Source organism: Rhea pennata, chromosome 4, assembly GCF_028389875.1.
Source record: "Rhea pennata isolate bPtePen1 chromosome 4, bPtePen1.pri, whole genome shotgun sequence".
In the NCBI taxonomy this organism is placed as follows: Eukaryota; Metazoa; Chordata; class Aves; order Rheiformes; family Rheidae; genus Rhea; species Rhea pennata.
In genome coordinates, this window is record NC_084666.1 from 47145999 (window position 1) to 47163470 (window position 17472).

At 38.9% G+C, this 17472-nt stretch overlaps 1 protein-coding gene across 1 annotated transcript in view; it reads left to right on the forward strand.

Annotated features, from left to right (window-relative positions):
• Positions 1–17472, forward strand: part of FBXW7 (F-box and WD repeat domain containing 7) — a 186550-nt gene that overhangs the window by 65681 nt on the left and 103397 nt on the right. Inside the window, exon 2 of the mRNA XM_062573862.1 lies at positions 13804–14364. Coding sequence (XP_062429846.1) covers positions 13873–14364 — 492 coding nt within the window. The 5' untranslated portion in view covers positions 13804–13872. The remainder of the gene's footprint in view (positions 1–13803; positions 14365–17472) is intronic.

A 17472-nucleotide genomic window follows, 5' to 3' on the forward strand; every position in this document is an offset into this window, starting at 1 on the left:
TATTCTCACCACCAGCTTTCCAGTATTTGTGCTATGTCAGTTTATTTTCTACATGAACAGTTAGAGATGAAGGTGAGGATGAGAGGATTTTTTTTTCTATGCTTGTATAAGAATTTGCTGTTACAGTCAGTTCAACCTGAACCACATTATTGCCGTTGAAATTAATCTAGGATTGATGTATCAATTCTTCCTGAATTTGTGCTGAGGAAATAGAAAAAGTAAGCACTTGTTTGTATACAGTTGAACCAAGAAATACACCAGTAATATCAAGTAGCTTTTACTTGTGTAGCTTTGTTCATAGAGGGAGATGAATTAATTGTGCCAATGTAGCCATATTTAGATGGAGAGGAAGGTGAGGTGTATCACTGTCTCTCAGTTAGTGAATTAGGGAATGTATAACTAACTTTAAACGTTACTTACTTTTATTGAAGAACACAAGGTTTAGTTTATGGATACTTGTTTATTTTCCAGTGGTACAAGTTGTTAATTGGTCTCCAGCTGTTACTTGTCCTCTGTTGGAAGAGCATAAGGTCCACTGACCTTAAAGCAGTTCACAGTAGTCGTTTTTAATCCAATGCCAGCAACATCATATAGATCAAATCACCAGGTTAAGGTAGTTTGCCTAATTTTGTCTAGAGTGGATTAGAGAGCACTCAAATAGTTGACTGTATTGATAGAGTTTTGGGGACAATATCCTGTGGTTGAGAGGCAGTAGCCTCTCAAACCATTTTAGCTGGTCTCAGAAAAGGGTCTCTATAATCTGTTCTTTTTTATGCAATCCAGTTACGACCCTAGTTCCCAAATGCTAAGATTGTCTGTTTATACATGGTGTACCAGTATGTCTCTTAGCTGGTAGATCAGATAAATGATTTGGTCACTGTTTCTCTGATCAATACTTTCCTGTTGTGGACTTGCTCTTTACTGCTTGTATCATCACAGCACCTTTGTATAGGAGGAAAGTACTAGTAATCACAATCCGTAATTGTGGAGAACATTCAAAGTTTGCTTTGTGGGGTTTGAGAGAATGCTTTCTCTCGCTGATATCTTAGGCACCTAATGTTCTTAGCGGGTTTCATCTCTGGTCGTGCAGATTCCAAGAACTACTTTCCTGGTCACAGAAATAGTTCGGCCAAGCAAATTTAAGTTGCCTTAAAGTTGTTACCGCAAATGTCCTACTGCTGAACCATACTGCTTAATCAGTTACTGAAATAAGATTCTCAGAGACCCATTTTAAGGGCATTAAACCAATAACAATTATTGCAACCATTTCCATTTCTCCAGCGGAGCCTGCTAAGAGTCTGTTTGGGCAGGGGCCAAGTTCACTTAGACAGGTTGGGATATCATCTTCCTCAGCCCTGGCTGTCTTGCAGGCTGTTTGTTAGCAAGAGCCTTGTTGTTCTGCAAGGTCAGATTTTAGATCTGCTCCCGGAAAGCTTCCCAGTGACGCGCAGACCATAACACTTAGAAACCAATATGTGGTAAGCAGTGTTCTGGAGATGTGAGGTTAATGAGGAGGCATTTGCTTTTTTAGTACCATGTGGAGACCTTAATTGTTTCTTTTTTGTTGTTGTTTTTAAGTGAGACGCTAAGAAAGGGAAATTGTTCTGCTAGCTCCCACGAGTATGTGAGCTTGCTTTATTTGCGTCTTTCTGCTACTGAAGATGCTGAAAATGCATGCAAACCAATGTATTAACAGATTTCAGCAAGTTTGGTAATTGCAGCCACTCTGTTTTCTTTCTCTTTCTTCATACTTATTGCTTTTATTTAGAAGGGGAAAAAGCAGGTGAAAGGGTTCACATCAGATGCTGATGCAAAAACTTTTTATGAGTTCATTGACTAGCTCTGGAAGAAAGTACGTGATTTTGAGTTCATCTTCAAAAATATAGTTTTCAGAATGGAACCAATATTGCCCAATGGGTACTGCACAAAATCTAATTGAATGTATGCAGCTGAGCATTTCATAAGATATGAATTGGGAAACTGCACTGATAGGCATTCTTCATAAAACATATATTACCTCTTGGTTTTTTTGCAGCAACCTCATAGGAATAAGATTGAGCTGTTTTTCTCTAAACAAAACTGGTGTTACTGTCTTGTGTTGCTTACATGAGGCATGTTTTCTACCCCGACCCTATCCCCAGCTGCATTTTCTTATCTCACAAATTCAGTTTATAACTTTGGCAAAGTAAACCCAAATATGAAATTATCTGTTGTCCATAATATATTATAGCCACTTACTCCCAGCTGTTTTAGCAGTACTGATAGAATTACTTCATTTTTTTTTTCCTAGCAATTAGGGCTGCATGACATCTAAACAATTCAGATAACAGTACTTCAGACTTCTTTAAAAATGGGCAACTGAAAACAGGAAATTCAAAATAGAAATATTTTGCAATAACCTTGAAAAAGGGTTGTCCAATGTGGATCTTCAGATAGGATGTGATAGCTTGGGAAGATTTGGGGGCATCTGTTTGTTTGTTTTCTTCCTTGTCTGTCATTTCCTTGCATGCTTGGAATAATGTAGGAGGACTGGGAATCCTGACTTAGAATGTCAGGATTAACAGGTAATTGTTTAAGCTCTGGCTGGATATTCCTCCTTTGTACAAATTAAACTGATAATCTTTTCTAGAAACCTGGTCTGAAAACACTAGGTTTTAAACAAAGTAATCATTGCTGCTTAATTTAGTCCGTTTGCAGATATGTTGGGCCATGTGACCTTCTATGTTACGCGTTTAACTTTAGAGTTGTTCATGTTATCGACTCAGTGGTGCTGACGATCACCAGGCTTATGGGGCTGTGCAGGGGTGTGGGCTGTCCCCTAATGTCTGCGGGACAGGTCAGTCTGAACGAAAGACAGGTTAGGGGAAGGCGAGGGATGTGCCCTGTATTAAAAAAATAATAATAATAATAAATAAAAATAAATTGCTATTTGTAGAGGACGTGGAGTTCTTACGTAGGTGTTTTCAGTGTTTGCTTATTACGAAACAAACATTTTCCCCAAAAAATTTACTTGGTCAAAAAAAAGTAGTATAGGAAGTATTAGGAGGTGGCTGTATGCTGTCCAAAGTGTGAAGATTCCTTCCTTTAACCCCTCAGTGAAGTTGTTTTTAGAATCAAACTTATGAGACAAGGAAGACTGGGAGACTGAGGGAAAACTAGGGGAACGATGGCTGGAAGTACAGTCCTACAAAGCAGTGACAATATAGGCTGGGTAAAAACTGCCTTCAAAAGGAATTCAGACTATCCCTTAGATTCCACACCCCCCCCCCCAGCATATGAAGTCGTTGGGCAAAAACTTTTCCAGTTACAAATAAAATGCCATGTATAAATGGATTTCTCCTGTTGATGTTGCTTATACTGTTTCTGTCTGAATAGGAAACAGCATAAAGTTGAGCTAAAGGTTTGACTGTACCATCTGGTTGTATTTTTATCTTATTTCTCATTTTTCTTTCAGAACATATGTATATTTTTTTCCAGGTAATGAGTCAGGTTAAGCCTTAGCCTGAGTTCTAATGTGGAGTTTTGTGTCAGAACAGAATGAAGAGATAAAGAGCTTTTCATTGCATAACCCGCACTGCTTCTCCTTTCCTTCATTAGCCATTATTAGGAGACTGCATTATGTCCTGCTTCTAGAAAATATTGTTCTATGCCTTGAAACTTATTGGGAGTAAAGGGAGATGATTATTCTTGGTGGTTTGAGGTAGTATGGTTCTGTGTCCTGTCTTTAAGGCTTGCTTAAGAGGAAATATTTACTTTAAACTTTTTTAATTGTTCAATTATAAATGCTCTTAACTTCAGTCACTGCTCTTAATTCATGCTTTCCTCAGCTTCGGTGCTGCTGTGTTTGTCTTTTTAACCACCAGAACAATTTCCTCCACTTTCTCCTATTTAAACTTTGCTGAGTTAGTTTAAACTATTTCACCTAATTTAGCTGTTACTTGTCCTCAAGGTGTATTTCCCCCCGTCCCCCCCCCCACTGCAGCTGACCTTTTTGTCTCCTTTCTGCTCTGTATTTGAAATGAGCCCTTTTTTTGGCTGTCTCTCCTGTTCTGTGTGTCTGCCCGTTTCTGCTGCGCTTCTGCAGCATTTGGACGTAGAGGTTCTGTCCAAGAAATCATGCTACCATTTTGCCAGAAGCTGACGCTAGCCATCTGGTAAAGTTGCAGTTCAGTATCAGTAAAACCCATCATTTGGGGGAAGTGTACCCAAAGTGACTTTTATGATTAGTGGACGGGAAAAAAAACAGAGACAGAGAAGTCAGTTGGGTACTCTCTAAACCACTTTGAGGTTTTCAGACCCCTGTGCCTTAATGGCAATGTTCTTGCTGCCAAATGCCAATTGCTTTTGCCTTCAGAATAGTTTGCAATAATAATGAGCAACTCTGCTTGGAAGTTATTTATGTATTGCTCTTCTACTGCTTCGGAAGGCAGCACCATGTTAGCTGTCAGGCTACGTGGGTGCATCCATAGAGCAGTTTAGCATAATGCACTGCCGAGATCTATAGGTTTTTCCATTAGAAACGCATCCCAGCCCAGGGGCCACTTTTAGCACTGTTGTGGATTCAGGAGAAAAATTTACATTAAAGTTGCTCTGGCTGTGCTGTGCTCACCTGTGTGCTAAGCTTCGTGGTCTTGAAATAACTCTGCGATGGAAGTAGACACGTCTGAGTAGTTCCTTGACGCGTTTAGCCTGCACGTCGCCGTTGGAGCCGGGAGGAGGTGGCAGCAGCAGCTCTCGCTGGTGCGCGCAGCCGGGCAGAGGCAGCCAGCTGACTGTGCTGCGGCAGCCGTGCGCGGCAGGCGTGCTCCGCAGCTTTTGAGCATGTATATTTCTAATTTAAGACTTGAGGTGGTGATGAATTTACTGTCCTGCTAGTAAGCTATTACAGTGAGTAATTATCCTTGTAGTTAATTCCATTTTGGACTTCTCTCATCTGAGCATTCAGCGATTGGATCTTGCTTCGCTTTTGCCTATTAGATCAGACCCCAGTTCAGCCGAATGGCCAGGAACAAAGTAATTGTTCCTGCGTGATAATCACACTGCCTGTTCACCTAAAATAAGAGTTATTGAATGATTATTCTGGGGTTCACAGTCAGATTCTCAATTCCTTCCGTTGAAACCCATAGCTTAATCTTGGGTATTTATTCAGGAGTGTTTCCCAAGAAATGGGAGTATTCCAGCATAGCAAAACTAGCGTTTGCTACTGGAAAGCAAAACTAGGAGTGCGATCGTTACCGCTCCTCTGGCTGACCCGTTTACTAGGGATGCCTGCAGGCATGTAAAATGTCCCCAGCAGGTCATCTTCGAGGCTGCTGGGGTGGTCCCTGTGCGCGGTGCTGTTGGAAATGCTGCACAGCCGGCCCCAAGGGCCTTCGATACAGGAGCACGTTCCTGTTTGAGGGCAGAAAGGTGTGCGTGAAAAGTGGAACACAGCGCGTAGTACCATGGAGATTCTGGAAAAAGCGACCGTCAATACTGCACACCCACAAGCCCTGTATACTCTCGGGGAGGAGGAGAGATACAGCTCCAAAATTACCTGAAGCCATGAAGTTTTAAAAACTACTTAGTGTTCCTGACGATCTGTTAAGAGTTGTCACTCTGTGTGTGTGTGTGTGAAGATTTGTGGTGGGTTTTTTTTTTTTTTTTTTTTGGCAAGAGCTTCTGTATTATATGTGTATTTAGCATGAAGTAAGAGTTGAGGTGGTTATTTCTGTGTTTCTAGCCCTTGTTAAATAGGCACACAACAGCATCTTTAGATTTGAAGGTGGTATAACTAACTGTTGAGTATTTTTCTAATCTGAGAATTTTTCAGTCTGCCTGGTCTTCTACTAATGTAACTAAAGATACAGTTTTTGTTGCTGTTATTTATGATCTAATGTTTGGTTTGGGCAAGAAATTCCTTATTAGTGTGCACAGAAGGCACATTTTAGATGAGATTAAAATGTTAACAGATACAAACTTGCTTTCCTATATTGATCAAACTAGCATGGTTGTGCTATTGCTAGTAGTAGTGATGCTTCCTGTGGTAATTTGATTTGTGGGGAAAAAAAACAGGTATTCATGATGTCAGGTAAACTATTTTTTTTATTTACAGAGGGGTAAAAAAATTTTAATGAGAGAACCGAAATCATGATAAAGATGTCAAAATAGAAAAGAAACGTAATTGAGAATTGTGTACTTTACCTGTTAAGCTCAGAGATCTTTTCCATGAGAAAATGGGCACTGCTAAATACTCAAGATTAAGTGGAGGCATGGAGGATGGTATAGAGGACTTGTCTGTTTTATGTTGTTTTCAATAGTTGCTGGAAAGCTTGACATCTTTTAAACTACACTTGAAACTTTTTTTTTTCTCCCTGCTTTTCATTTTCTGGGGAAAAGGAGAGAAAACCTTTCCTTAGCCACATATGAGCATTAACTTGCTACATTCTACAGATTGTTCCTTTTTCTTTAACTAGCAGTTAGTGAAAAGCCATTTTCTTTGTAAGTCAGTTACTGAGATAATCACTATAAATTACAGTATTAATTATGTGAACACCATAAGATTTGTCATAATATTCATCTCCTCTTCTGGATTATTGCATAAATAATTTTACTCTAAATTACATATTTACTCTAAATTATATCCATTCTTGATGAAAACAAGCAGAATTTTAAAAAAAAAGGGAAGGGGTGACTCTTCTGCTGTTGCTGTTGATCTTGTGTTTCAGGAAGGGGCTTTGGGAAGCCAAGAGGTAGGACTGGGGTTCTTGATGAGCTTTCCACTTCTTAAGTAACTGAGTATTGTTGCTAATGACTTAGTTGGGATATGGCTTTAAGGAAGGGACTTAGAATTTCAAACTTTTTGATTCAGTTTTCTTATTACTGGGTGATGGAGTTGTCCAACAGTTTCCTCAGCGGATCACTTTTCTGTCTCCCTCTTACTGTGGGAAGGCTAGGGTGAAGGTATCTTGCATTATTTTTTTTTTCTTAATATCGAGTTTTAAGGTAAAAATATAGCTTCTATAAAACACTAATCAGTTGTTATTTACTGCCATATGCTGCTGCTTTTAGAACGAGGAAAACATACACTTTTAACGCTTCAAATACAAGAAGTGAGACCATGAAGTGTTTGTGGGGAAGTGTTTGAAAAAAAAACATTTTCCTCTCTTTCTGTTAAGCGTCGATTGCTTTAATTTTGTCAGCGAGTCTATTAATATGTTGTGATGCTTTGCTGTCACGCTAGTGCATTTAGAAGCTGCTGCAACCTGAACTTGGACTGAATTTTTTCTCAGTGAGAAGTGTTTCTGGGTTAGACCTCTTCTGTGTAAAATTTTAGCTAGAGGGGGTAGGGGTGGATTTTTGGTAGGTGTTTTTTCCTTCTCCCTTTTCCCCTCCCTCTCGTATTCAAAGTGTTAAGACTTGCCGCTCCTCTTGCTGTTGTGAAGACCAGCCATGGACTCGATTTGCGCTGAAATCCCCCCAAATTCTCTTTGTGCGTGCGTGAGCCTTGCAGGCAGTTGTGTGGCTGCCGAGCCCGCGCGTACCCTGCCTGAACAGAGCAGCCGAGCGCCTTGCACCCCGGCAGCTTTTCCAGCTCTCGAGCCACAGCTGCTGTCTCTGGAGTTGTTCAGGGGAAGCGCATTGACGAGGCCGGGTGTTCACAGTAGTGGGTGAAGAGTTTTACTCATCACCAAATACAAAGTTGTCTGCTTGTGAGTAAATAGAGAAATGACATGAAAAGATTGTGCTGTGGTGATATGAAAGGTATGAAAATAAAGAGCATGTGGAACAATATGGGTCATCACATGTAAAGAGAAGAAAGGATGGATGCATAAAATAACTTTGATTCTTAAAGGATCTGAGTACTGATCTCCCCTTCTATTATTTTACTAATATAAAATATCTAAATTGGTATAAGATAATCAGTCATGATCATGCGTATTTTATCTTAATCTAAGGTAAAGAGTAAGTATGTTGACAGCTTGAAACTCAAAGTTCCTTCCAGATTTTTTCATGAAAAGTCCTAGTTCATCTATATTCCGTCTCTGATATTTCCTCATCATGTCACTCAGCTTAAGTGCTGCTCAACTGATGTAATTGTTGTATTAGTGGTTCATATTTTCTAAATTACTTTTTGCATTCTTACTGCTTTTCTCTAGTGATTTTTCTTTTGTGCTATTTCATGTGTTACTCTCTATTAAATACTATTACTGTGTCAACTAAAAGAGTGAGGATGGTGTGATAGGTCCTCAATACCCCATTCTCCTTCTAGCCAAGAGTTAAAACTAAATTTTTCTTTTTTAATTAATACTTTGTGTTTTCCACTATGACTGATAGCAAGGGACGTTACCTCATCACGCTCATCAGCTACCCATTGCCAGCTCTTGTCCCTCTCATCTAAACCCATTCATTTCCTGCAGGGATTTGATCAGAATGGAGCAAAGTGCCTGGGACTGACAAGTACCACTGCATGCTAAAGGGAATTAGGAGATTGAGATGGAGGATTAGAGCGGGAGCTGGATTAAGAGGCAGTCTTGGGAGAAAGAAATTTTGATGGTGAGCTATGGAGAAAAACCATGCGGTCTGATGGAATAAGATGCTGGTTGAGAGGAGCGCGTGAACAAAAGGGAGAGATGTCTTTGCAGTAGACCAGATGTGGTGGGAGGACTAGGGCCCTCCTTGGGCAAAATGGTTGAGGAGGGGAGGTCAGGACACACAGACATGGTAAAAGACTAAGGAGGTAGATACAGAGTTGGGGTCCAGGCTGCAGTAGGGAGGAGATGGCCACACAGGAAGATCAGAGGCAGCTGGACTTAATCAAATTTGCATAGGAAACTTTAATTGTGTGGGGTTTTTTTTGTTAATTTAAAGATTACTAAATCTAGGGGTTTGTGTGCTGTCAGATTTGTTTGGCACAGGTAGTTGGAGGAGCACTTCCCTTTCAGTGTTGGTTATTTTGACCATGTCACACTGAATAGAGAGCACAAATGACTGTTAAAAGTATCAAGAGAGAGTATATAAGGGGCAAGATAATTTTGTACCCAGCAGAAAGGTTGCTTGTGTTGCTCCACTCTATCTTGTCTGCTGATCACAGTTTCAAGGAAAGGAAAAAAGTGATGGAAGGGATTTGCTGGGCAGGAGGACAGGAACAGCCAATCTTCTGTAGCTGCTAATTTGTTCTGGAGCGTGGGGCTGTGAGTAATGGAGGTGGCTAGACAAGAGAACTGAGGTGTGTACACTTTGGGAAATAGTAATCTGTGCAGTCTGAAAATGTATATATGCTTGTCTTTTTTTGAGGGAGGAATGAGACACACTAGGATGTATTTCATTTTGATGAAAATGTTTACTGAGTGTTTTTAAAGCCCCATGTTGATCTTGCTAGTCAACACTTGTTAATGAAACATGGAAGGTTGGTTGGTTTGCTGCTTCAGCACAGTGTTTTAAACACAGAATTTTATGACTGAGGAGGCCATTTTTATCATCTAGCTTGCCATCCTGTCTGTATAGACAAATTAATCTCCTGTAACTTTTGTATAAAGCTCCTAACTTTGGTTTGGGCTGTGGCATATCTCAAGTATCTTTCTTGCCTTGATTGAGAGCCTTGCACAGGGTAACTGCCTGCTGCCATCACCTGCAAAGGGAAGTAGTGGATTCTCCATTTGACTATATCTTTGATTTCCACATGTTGCATGGTGGTTGTTTTGGTGTGTTACTTTGCCATTGTTCAAAATCTCTTTTGCGTATGGGAACTTTGTAGCCAGTAATCAGATGAGTACCTTGAACATTTTCTTGAATAAGTCCTAGGTGGCTGGCAGAGCTAACATATACCTACCATGCATGTAGGTACGTTTACACTTAGGGCTTTCGTTTGACTCCTTTGACTTCTGTTTTTGTGTGCTCAGGAGAACACCTTTAAAGCATCTCCTGATTGCCCACGCCAGTTCTGCAATATGGTTAAAGCACATCAGCTCCAGATCACACAGCCTCCCACTCTCCTGCTCTTTCCCCTTCATTTCCCTTATTGCTTTTTTTCTTACTGTTTCAAGTGATAAAAATAAATAAAAACTGAATTAAAAAAAACAGATGGAGATTTCCCAAGCAATTTCTTTTAAAAATAGTTATCTGTGTTTTCCAGGTTTAAAATTGCTAAACTACTTTTGTGTCTGCAAGATAGACGGATATTTCAGCATCAAAGCAAGGTGTAAAGTCATCATCTTCTCTCGCAGTCCAGTATCCAGTTTCCCAGTGTTGCTTGGTATTTCTTACAGAGCAACAGTTGCTGACAGGTTTCTGCATTATTTTGGTTCTTTCTTCTCCATAAATGTAATGTATAATGCTGGAGAGTTCAGTTTAAGAAGTGTTTAATGTTGAATATAGATGAAAATGCATACTGTTAGATCAATTCTGAGGCTCTGTTTGTTGTTAGAGATTCTTTCTCTTTCCCTTTCCATTCAGTGGTCTGTTATAAGTGTTACAAAATTTCCCTGGAAGTTGCATGGCAGACTTTTTGACCAAGTTTAATGAGTTTTGCATGTTTATATATATATGTAAGCATTGCTATTTCACTGCAATATTTTGGTATCTATCTAAAAAATCCTCCTTGCAGACTGGGGATGTGGAAAAGCCACAGCTTTCCTGTGTCGGTCGGAGGGTTAGCTGTTTGGGACGTGTGTTTTGGAGACCAAAAATGAAGGAGGCATTGCACACTAGCTAAGAGCATGACATCTTCATTCTCTGATAGTTGATTTATAATGTATCTCTTCCTGCAAAATAACAATCCCATAATACTAATCCTTATCTAACTGATATATGGAAAGATTCCGTGTTGTGTATTAGCTGACAGTGGTTGATTCTGAAAGCACTTATGTGACAGAAGGCAGCTTTAATGTTTCAAATCTCTCAGATAATGCACATCCATCTGTTCCTTAGCAAATGTATTACCACTTTGCATATTGATGCTTTCTGATGAAACACTGCTTGTAATTAAATTTTGATAAAGCATTTTATAGACTATTGGAAGAAAAAGCAGAGTTTGTTCTTGCATATCCAGAGTAAAGCTGAAATCATGTATGGCTGAAGATAGTTCTGTGAATCATTTTACTGCCTACAAAAATGCAGGAATACCTAAAAATATATAATAGTACAAATTATTTTTAATTACTTAGAATTTCATTTGGGCATATTATTAACAATAGTGTTACTTTTGTCATTTAAGCATTAGGGTGGTTCTGGTACTTCAGTATTGCAGTGCTGACCCTTTGATATTAGTTGCTTGTAGATACAAATTGCAAGTATATATCAAATTGTAGAAATAAATGCAGCATTTATAATTTTAAGTATGTCCGAAGCAGATAACTGATGCATGTATTTAAAATAATGCTGTTGATGGTGAAACATGCAGTTAAAACTTTTAAGCTTTAGGTATGACTATTGAAGTTAAAATTTCTAGATAGAAGATGTAAATTTCTTATTTGTCCTTTTTTTAATTACTCACTTTTGAATGATTCTCCTTCCCCAAAAACCTGAATCTTTTCTCTTTCTATGAAAGAATAAGATACAATGTTGTCATGTCAGTAATGTCCAAACTAGGTAGCAAGCCTGATGAATAAATTGTGCTGAAGTCGGATTGTAGTCACAACTAAATTTGACATATTTGCTGAGGAAATGGATTTATTAGACATCACTCCAATATGCTAAGGCTTCTAGGCTTTGAGGGGAAATGTTAAATGAGAACATTTCTCAAGAAATGACCTCTTCATGGCACCCATCTCAGATGTTACTGCCTAGAGAACGCCGCACACGGTCGCTTTTGACGGCCCTTGCACTCAAGGGTGGCATCATTCCCTGCTTGCTGCTCTGGGCCATGTGCACCTTATGCTTTTTTCCTCTGATAAAAGCAGAAGTCAGCGTGGTCTCCACTTGCTTCCTTCTTATCTGTCCTTGATGTGTAGCTTAATTGTATTTTAGTGTTAGCTCTAGTTCACTGATTGGAACTAATTGCTAGTGGACATTTCCTCTGGAACATGTATTTCACCTTTTGAGCTTGTAAGGATTTATTTGGGGGCAATTGTTATCTGGTTATATATGTGCAAACATGACAACCACATCTTTGAGATTTAAGTATTGTTTCCCTAAGACAGGACAGGGGTGCAGAATCCCGTATCCTCATAAGCAAATCATGTGTGAAACCTTCTCAAAGCAAGACTTCAAAAATATCTGTAAATATGCTTCTGTGCCTTTTTCTGTACAACGTAGTGAGAGTAACTTTTGACTTGTAGTTTCTGGTACTCTACTCCTGTCTTTCCTCTCCATCCCTCCTAGAAGATTAATCAATTTGCGAATGTTCTGGGTCAAAATCTGTTCCAGACCACTGTCATCCAAGGCTGGAGGGGTGGGGGGTGAGGTAGTGTTTTGATTTTTACTGCAGTAGATAGGAGATCTTCTGAAGAAAAGGAAGTGTGGCTTTTTTGTTGTTGTTTTTATTTTTTTCTTGGCAATGGGGGGGAGTTGAGGAAATATTTTCACTTATTGGAACATCTGTGGAAGATAAAGTCCTTCATACTGCTCCCACTCTAAGGAGACTGTGCTCGTGCTCCTTCCTAGCACTTTGCTGTTTTGCTTCCTGAGTCTCTGCTGCAGGGTAGTCGGGTGGCACGTGCTAAGGTCTACATACACTTCAGCCCGGAGACTCTCCACATTAGGAGAGTGTTCAGTATTTTCTGTCTGCACGTACTTTCACGTGCAGCCCAAAAACGTGTGCTCTAATTGTTGAGCATATGCCTAATGCCACTCGCTCCACAGCCCTGGAACCTAGAGGAGCTGGATTCAAGATGTGTAAACCTGGTAGGGTTGTTTATAGGGCTGGCAGTCTTGTCTGTGGGGCTCGCAATCTTGATATGAAATTGAAGCTCTGGTTAGATTGTGCTATCTGTCTTGTTGCTGTATCTTGCTTGCCTGCCCATGTGTAGCAAAGTGTTCAGACAGTTTAGAAACTGCTTCCTGGTATTTGGCATTAGCATTTTTCAGTTCCCATTAATGGTCGTCCAAATTTGGCAACTTATGAGCTGCTGAAAGTTTCATCTAACAATTCTTGTAGCTTGTTAGATTTTGGAGAATCCGACTATATTCTAATAGTGAATTTTACATAACATGTCATCAGGTCTGCAAGGGATGACTGGTGATTACTACTTCTTGCCACTGGATGTCTCTTGTGGCTAATTTAAAAGACTTAGAAGTGGGTGTTCATTTATGGATGTTTATGTCTTTGTGGATGCGTGGTGTTTTAAATCTAAAAGAAAGTTTAGTAACAAGCAATGAAACTTTATACCTGAAAATGTGCTTAGGACAGACCAAAAGCAGTTCATTAGTTGTGAGTAATATACAAAATCTGTAATCAAATGAGAAGGAAAATATAATACCATTTGAAAATTACTTATGTCCAGTTTTTTGCAAACAATATCACTTATTTTTATAGTCTGTTAACACAAATGTTTATGATTCTTGTGGATTCTCTAGAGGGGCAAATCGTTTGTTCTTTGCATTTTGCACAATGTATAGCACTCGGAGATCATGATCAAGCTGTATGATAATAAAACAATAACTTGCTTGCTACAAAGTTCAGTCTCTAATGTCTGTTTGGGTTTTTCCAGTTCTGTGTCAAATAAAAACTATTCCTTGTTTCCTGGAATTTGACATTGTTAGGAGTAAGCCAGTAAAATATATATATATTTTTTACTATATTTTATATACTGTATTTTTTTTGCCTCATGTAATCATATAGATAATCTCTGTAATTTCTCTCTTCTTTCTCTTGTGTCTCCATAGAATGTGAAAGCATTTGCATCTTCAGATAGCCTAGCCAAGGTCCAAGAAGTAGCAAGCTGGCTTTTGGAAATGAATCAGGAACTGCTCTCTGTGGGCAGCAAGAGGCGACGAACTGGTGGATCTCTTCGAGGTAATGCTTCCTCCAGCCAAGTAGATGAGGAGCAGATGAATCGAGTTGTAGAGGAGGAGGAGCAGCAGCAGAGACGACAACAAGAGGAGCAGCATATTGGGAGGAATGGGGAGATAGGTGGAGAAGAACCTGGATTTGGTGATAGACATGAATCCCAGCAAGAACCGTTAGAAGAAAATAACAATAGACTTATTACAGTGGATGAAGAATCCACTTGTAATCAAGAGGAAGATGATGATGATGAACATGCTGGTGATCAAGATGAGGAGGTGGAAGAGGAGGAGGAAATGGACCAGGAGAGTGATGATTTTGATCAGTCAGATGAAAGCAGTAGAGAAGAAGAACACTCTAACAGTAATAGTGTCAGAAATTCCAATAGCCTCATGGACTTGCCCATGCACCAGTCATCGCCATTCTACATAAAGACAAAGGTGAGAAAATAAGTTTTTTCTAAGTTTTGGCAACTCTGGTTTGGGAAATAATTTGAATGTTTAACTTAAACTAGAGCTTTACAGTTTTTTTGTTTGTTTTACACATATCTTCATATGCTAACTCATACTGTTCCCAAGATACTCCAGGGGTCATTTGTGTCATCTTATTTCTCAGAGAAAACATGAGGGTAGGTAAGCAATTGTGCGTATGTGCTTACCTGTGAGAAGGTCTGATTCTCAGTGTTCAGATGTACACATGGTAATGAAAGAGTAGGGTGGAATATTACAGAAATCTCATGTTTTTCCTTTTAGCCAGGTCCTAGTGAATTCATTGACAAAACACAGGTTAAAGAAAGAGTAATTCAATTGTTACTCAATTGCGAAGTCATTATATAAATGTTGTATATATATGTAAGTCATTATATGTTGTGTATTACCGTTTCTGTAAAGAACTTGAAAATTACGTATAATGATTGGGAATTTTCAATTTCAGTTTGATTTCAGTTTCAAATTATTATTTGAATTTATTGTTGCTACTGATCTCACTTAACATTACAGAACCAAAAAAGGTTTTGGCAGTATTATCTTCATTGTTCATTAGCGGTTCAGTCTGTTTTCCAAATTCCTCAACAAGGAATTCTGTCCTCCTTTGTAGCAGCAAAAAACAAAAGAATAGTGAGAGTGATGATATTCCCTAACAGAAGGGAGGAGAAGGTGGGTGGCTTTGTGGAGAACAGTTGTTCCTAGGCCTATGTGCCAACATTTTTTCTTAATCATTAATGGGAGGCTGAGAGATGTAAGTGTATCTTTTCAAACACCTCACCTCCCCCACCTTTAGAAAAACGAAACAACAATACAAAAGAAGAAATACCTTTACAATGTACTTTTTCTGAAAAACTGATGTAAAATGCAAAACAAAAACTCGGGGAATCCTTAACTTAACTGACTTCCCTATGTGTTTGAGTATGAATTTAAGTGTCTCAATAGATATCAGTCTCAAAGATAGACTAGAGCAGATAAAGAGGATGATAGTTAGCTTCTTGAAACTGCAGCATGTTTTAGGTATTGGCAATTATCTAATTCACCAGTGTGATTAAAGTATTTTTGTTAACATTATTTTGAAACAGCCTTATATAATGTTTTGCACAGGTTTCTAGAAAAAGATAGAATTGTACATTGATTATTCTACTGTTCAAAGTACTGAAGTACATGCTTTCTAATTTGCAGTGAAATAGTATGATGCAGTCAAGTTTCATATGATTCATCTGACTCTTTGTAATTCAGATCTTCAATTTTATTCTGATACTTTGGTTTCCCTAAATTCATTGTGGCTTGTTACATGATGTGTAACAGCCTACACCCATTCAGTTAAAACTTGATACTTCATGTAAGAAATTTTTCCATTCAAAAGTACATTTAAAGTGTTTGAATCAGAGATTGCAATTGTAAATATGTCATATGTAAATAACCATACTCAAAATGTATTCAGACAGAACAAACATGTTTTTTAGTGGTGGTCAGTTCAGAAGCTCTTTCTATCATCGCCAGTAATGAATGCAATTTTTTTGTTGTATTTAATGTAAATTAAATTTGAAAATATTTAAACCTGAAGGAATGTGTCTGAAAGGGTTTGCTATAGATACACAATTTCTGTCTGGTCTGCTAGTTGCTTTATATTTGGTTTCCATGCAATGCTGGCTGTCTTCATCTGTGCTCTGCCTCCAGGCTGTGGTCCTGCAAGAACTATTTGGGTAGCTGGGTCGTCAAACTTATCTGGGAATTGTTCTTGATTCACTGTGCAGTTCTGTTTTAGAGTTTTAACTGAAGGAACTGCACAGATAGAAAGCTACTTGAACTGACACTGCACTAGGTCATGATTGCCCAGTAAGACAGACATCAGGTGACATTAATTTTGCAAATTTCTAAATAGCCCTAAATTGAACTGCAGAAACATATCCTGTGTTGAGAAATATCATAGAACTACAGCTGAGCCAGGGCATGGATGAATCATGTGCCAGAGTAAAAGTAAACATTAGTAATGAACGTGCCATTTTTTAGAAGAAAAAGTAGCATTTGCAGACTCATCAACTGTATTTACGAGTGATTTCTGGTTCTACCTGTTGAGACAGACTCATCCCAGGATGCTAAAAACGGATAGACTTGATTTTGGCTTTCTGGATATGCTTCTCAGTATTTGTGGTCTGGTACAGTTCTTCTCATGATGATCTCTGGCTGAATTACCTCCCCCTTTGCTGTGTTTTGTACACTTGTGGAACTTATTTTGCGCCACCAGTATCATGAGATGGATTCTGGATCTACTGCTTACTGTTTGTATGTCAGATGTAAACCTGGCTCCTCAGAAGCATGCGTTCCTGATTCAGCTCACTTACTGGTATAGTCTAGTTGTATGCAGCAGTATCAGTAACTTATACTCTATTTTCATTACTATCGAGTATCGGGAGATAATAGTGAGACTGAATAAAATAGCAACTGCTACTGTCATAGCATTGCGCAGCTCATACTAATTTTTTGGTAACTCTGTTGTTTGTCCTTCTACTTTTTATTCCTTTCCTCTTAAACTACGGAATATAAAGTAGTCTAACCTGATTTTGTGTGCATGTGTGTGTATTGGGCTTGCGGGACCCTGTGATGTTAAGTCAATAAAAGGCAAGGTTCCCACATAATACGATAATGTATCTTGAGTTTGCTGCCTAATGCCTGGACTTCCACTTGTCACTGGCCAGCTCACTGTGTCCTAGCTGATAAATTGCACCAGAAGTGTTAAAAAAAAAAAACATATTAATATGTAAATATTCACCTAATATTACCACACTGTATGTAAACAATTGAAATAATTGCTACCATAACGTTGTGGAAATGTTATGTGACTAAAGGGCTTACGCCCTTACCATGCGAAGGCAGATGGTCGGGAGAGTCTTTGTTCCATTACCCAGCCATAGCTTAGGAATCCAGAAGGGCCCTTGTGATAATCTGTTTGCTGCATAAAATGTGAGGGGGCTTTGTCTGACTCCTGGGCAAGCTAAAGCATGTTTTTCAGAAACGTTTCAGTTAGGTAAAGAAAGTAAGTCCATCCAGCAGAAGTAACTC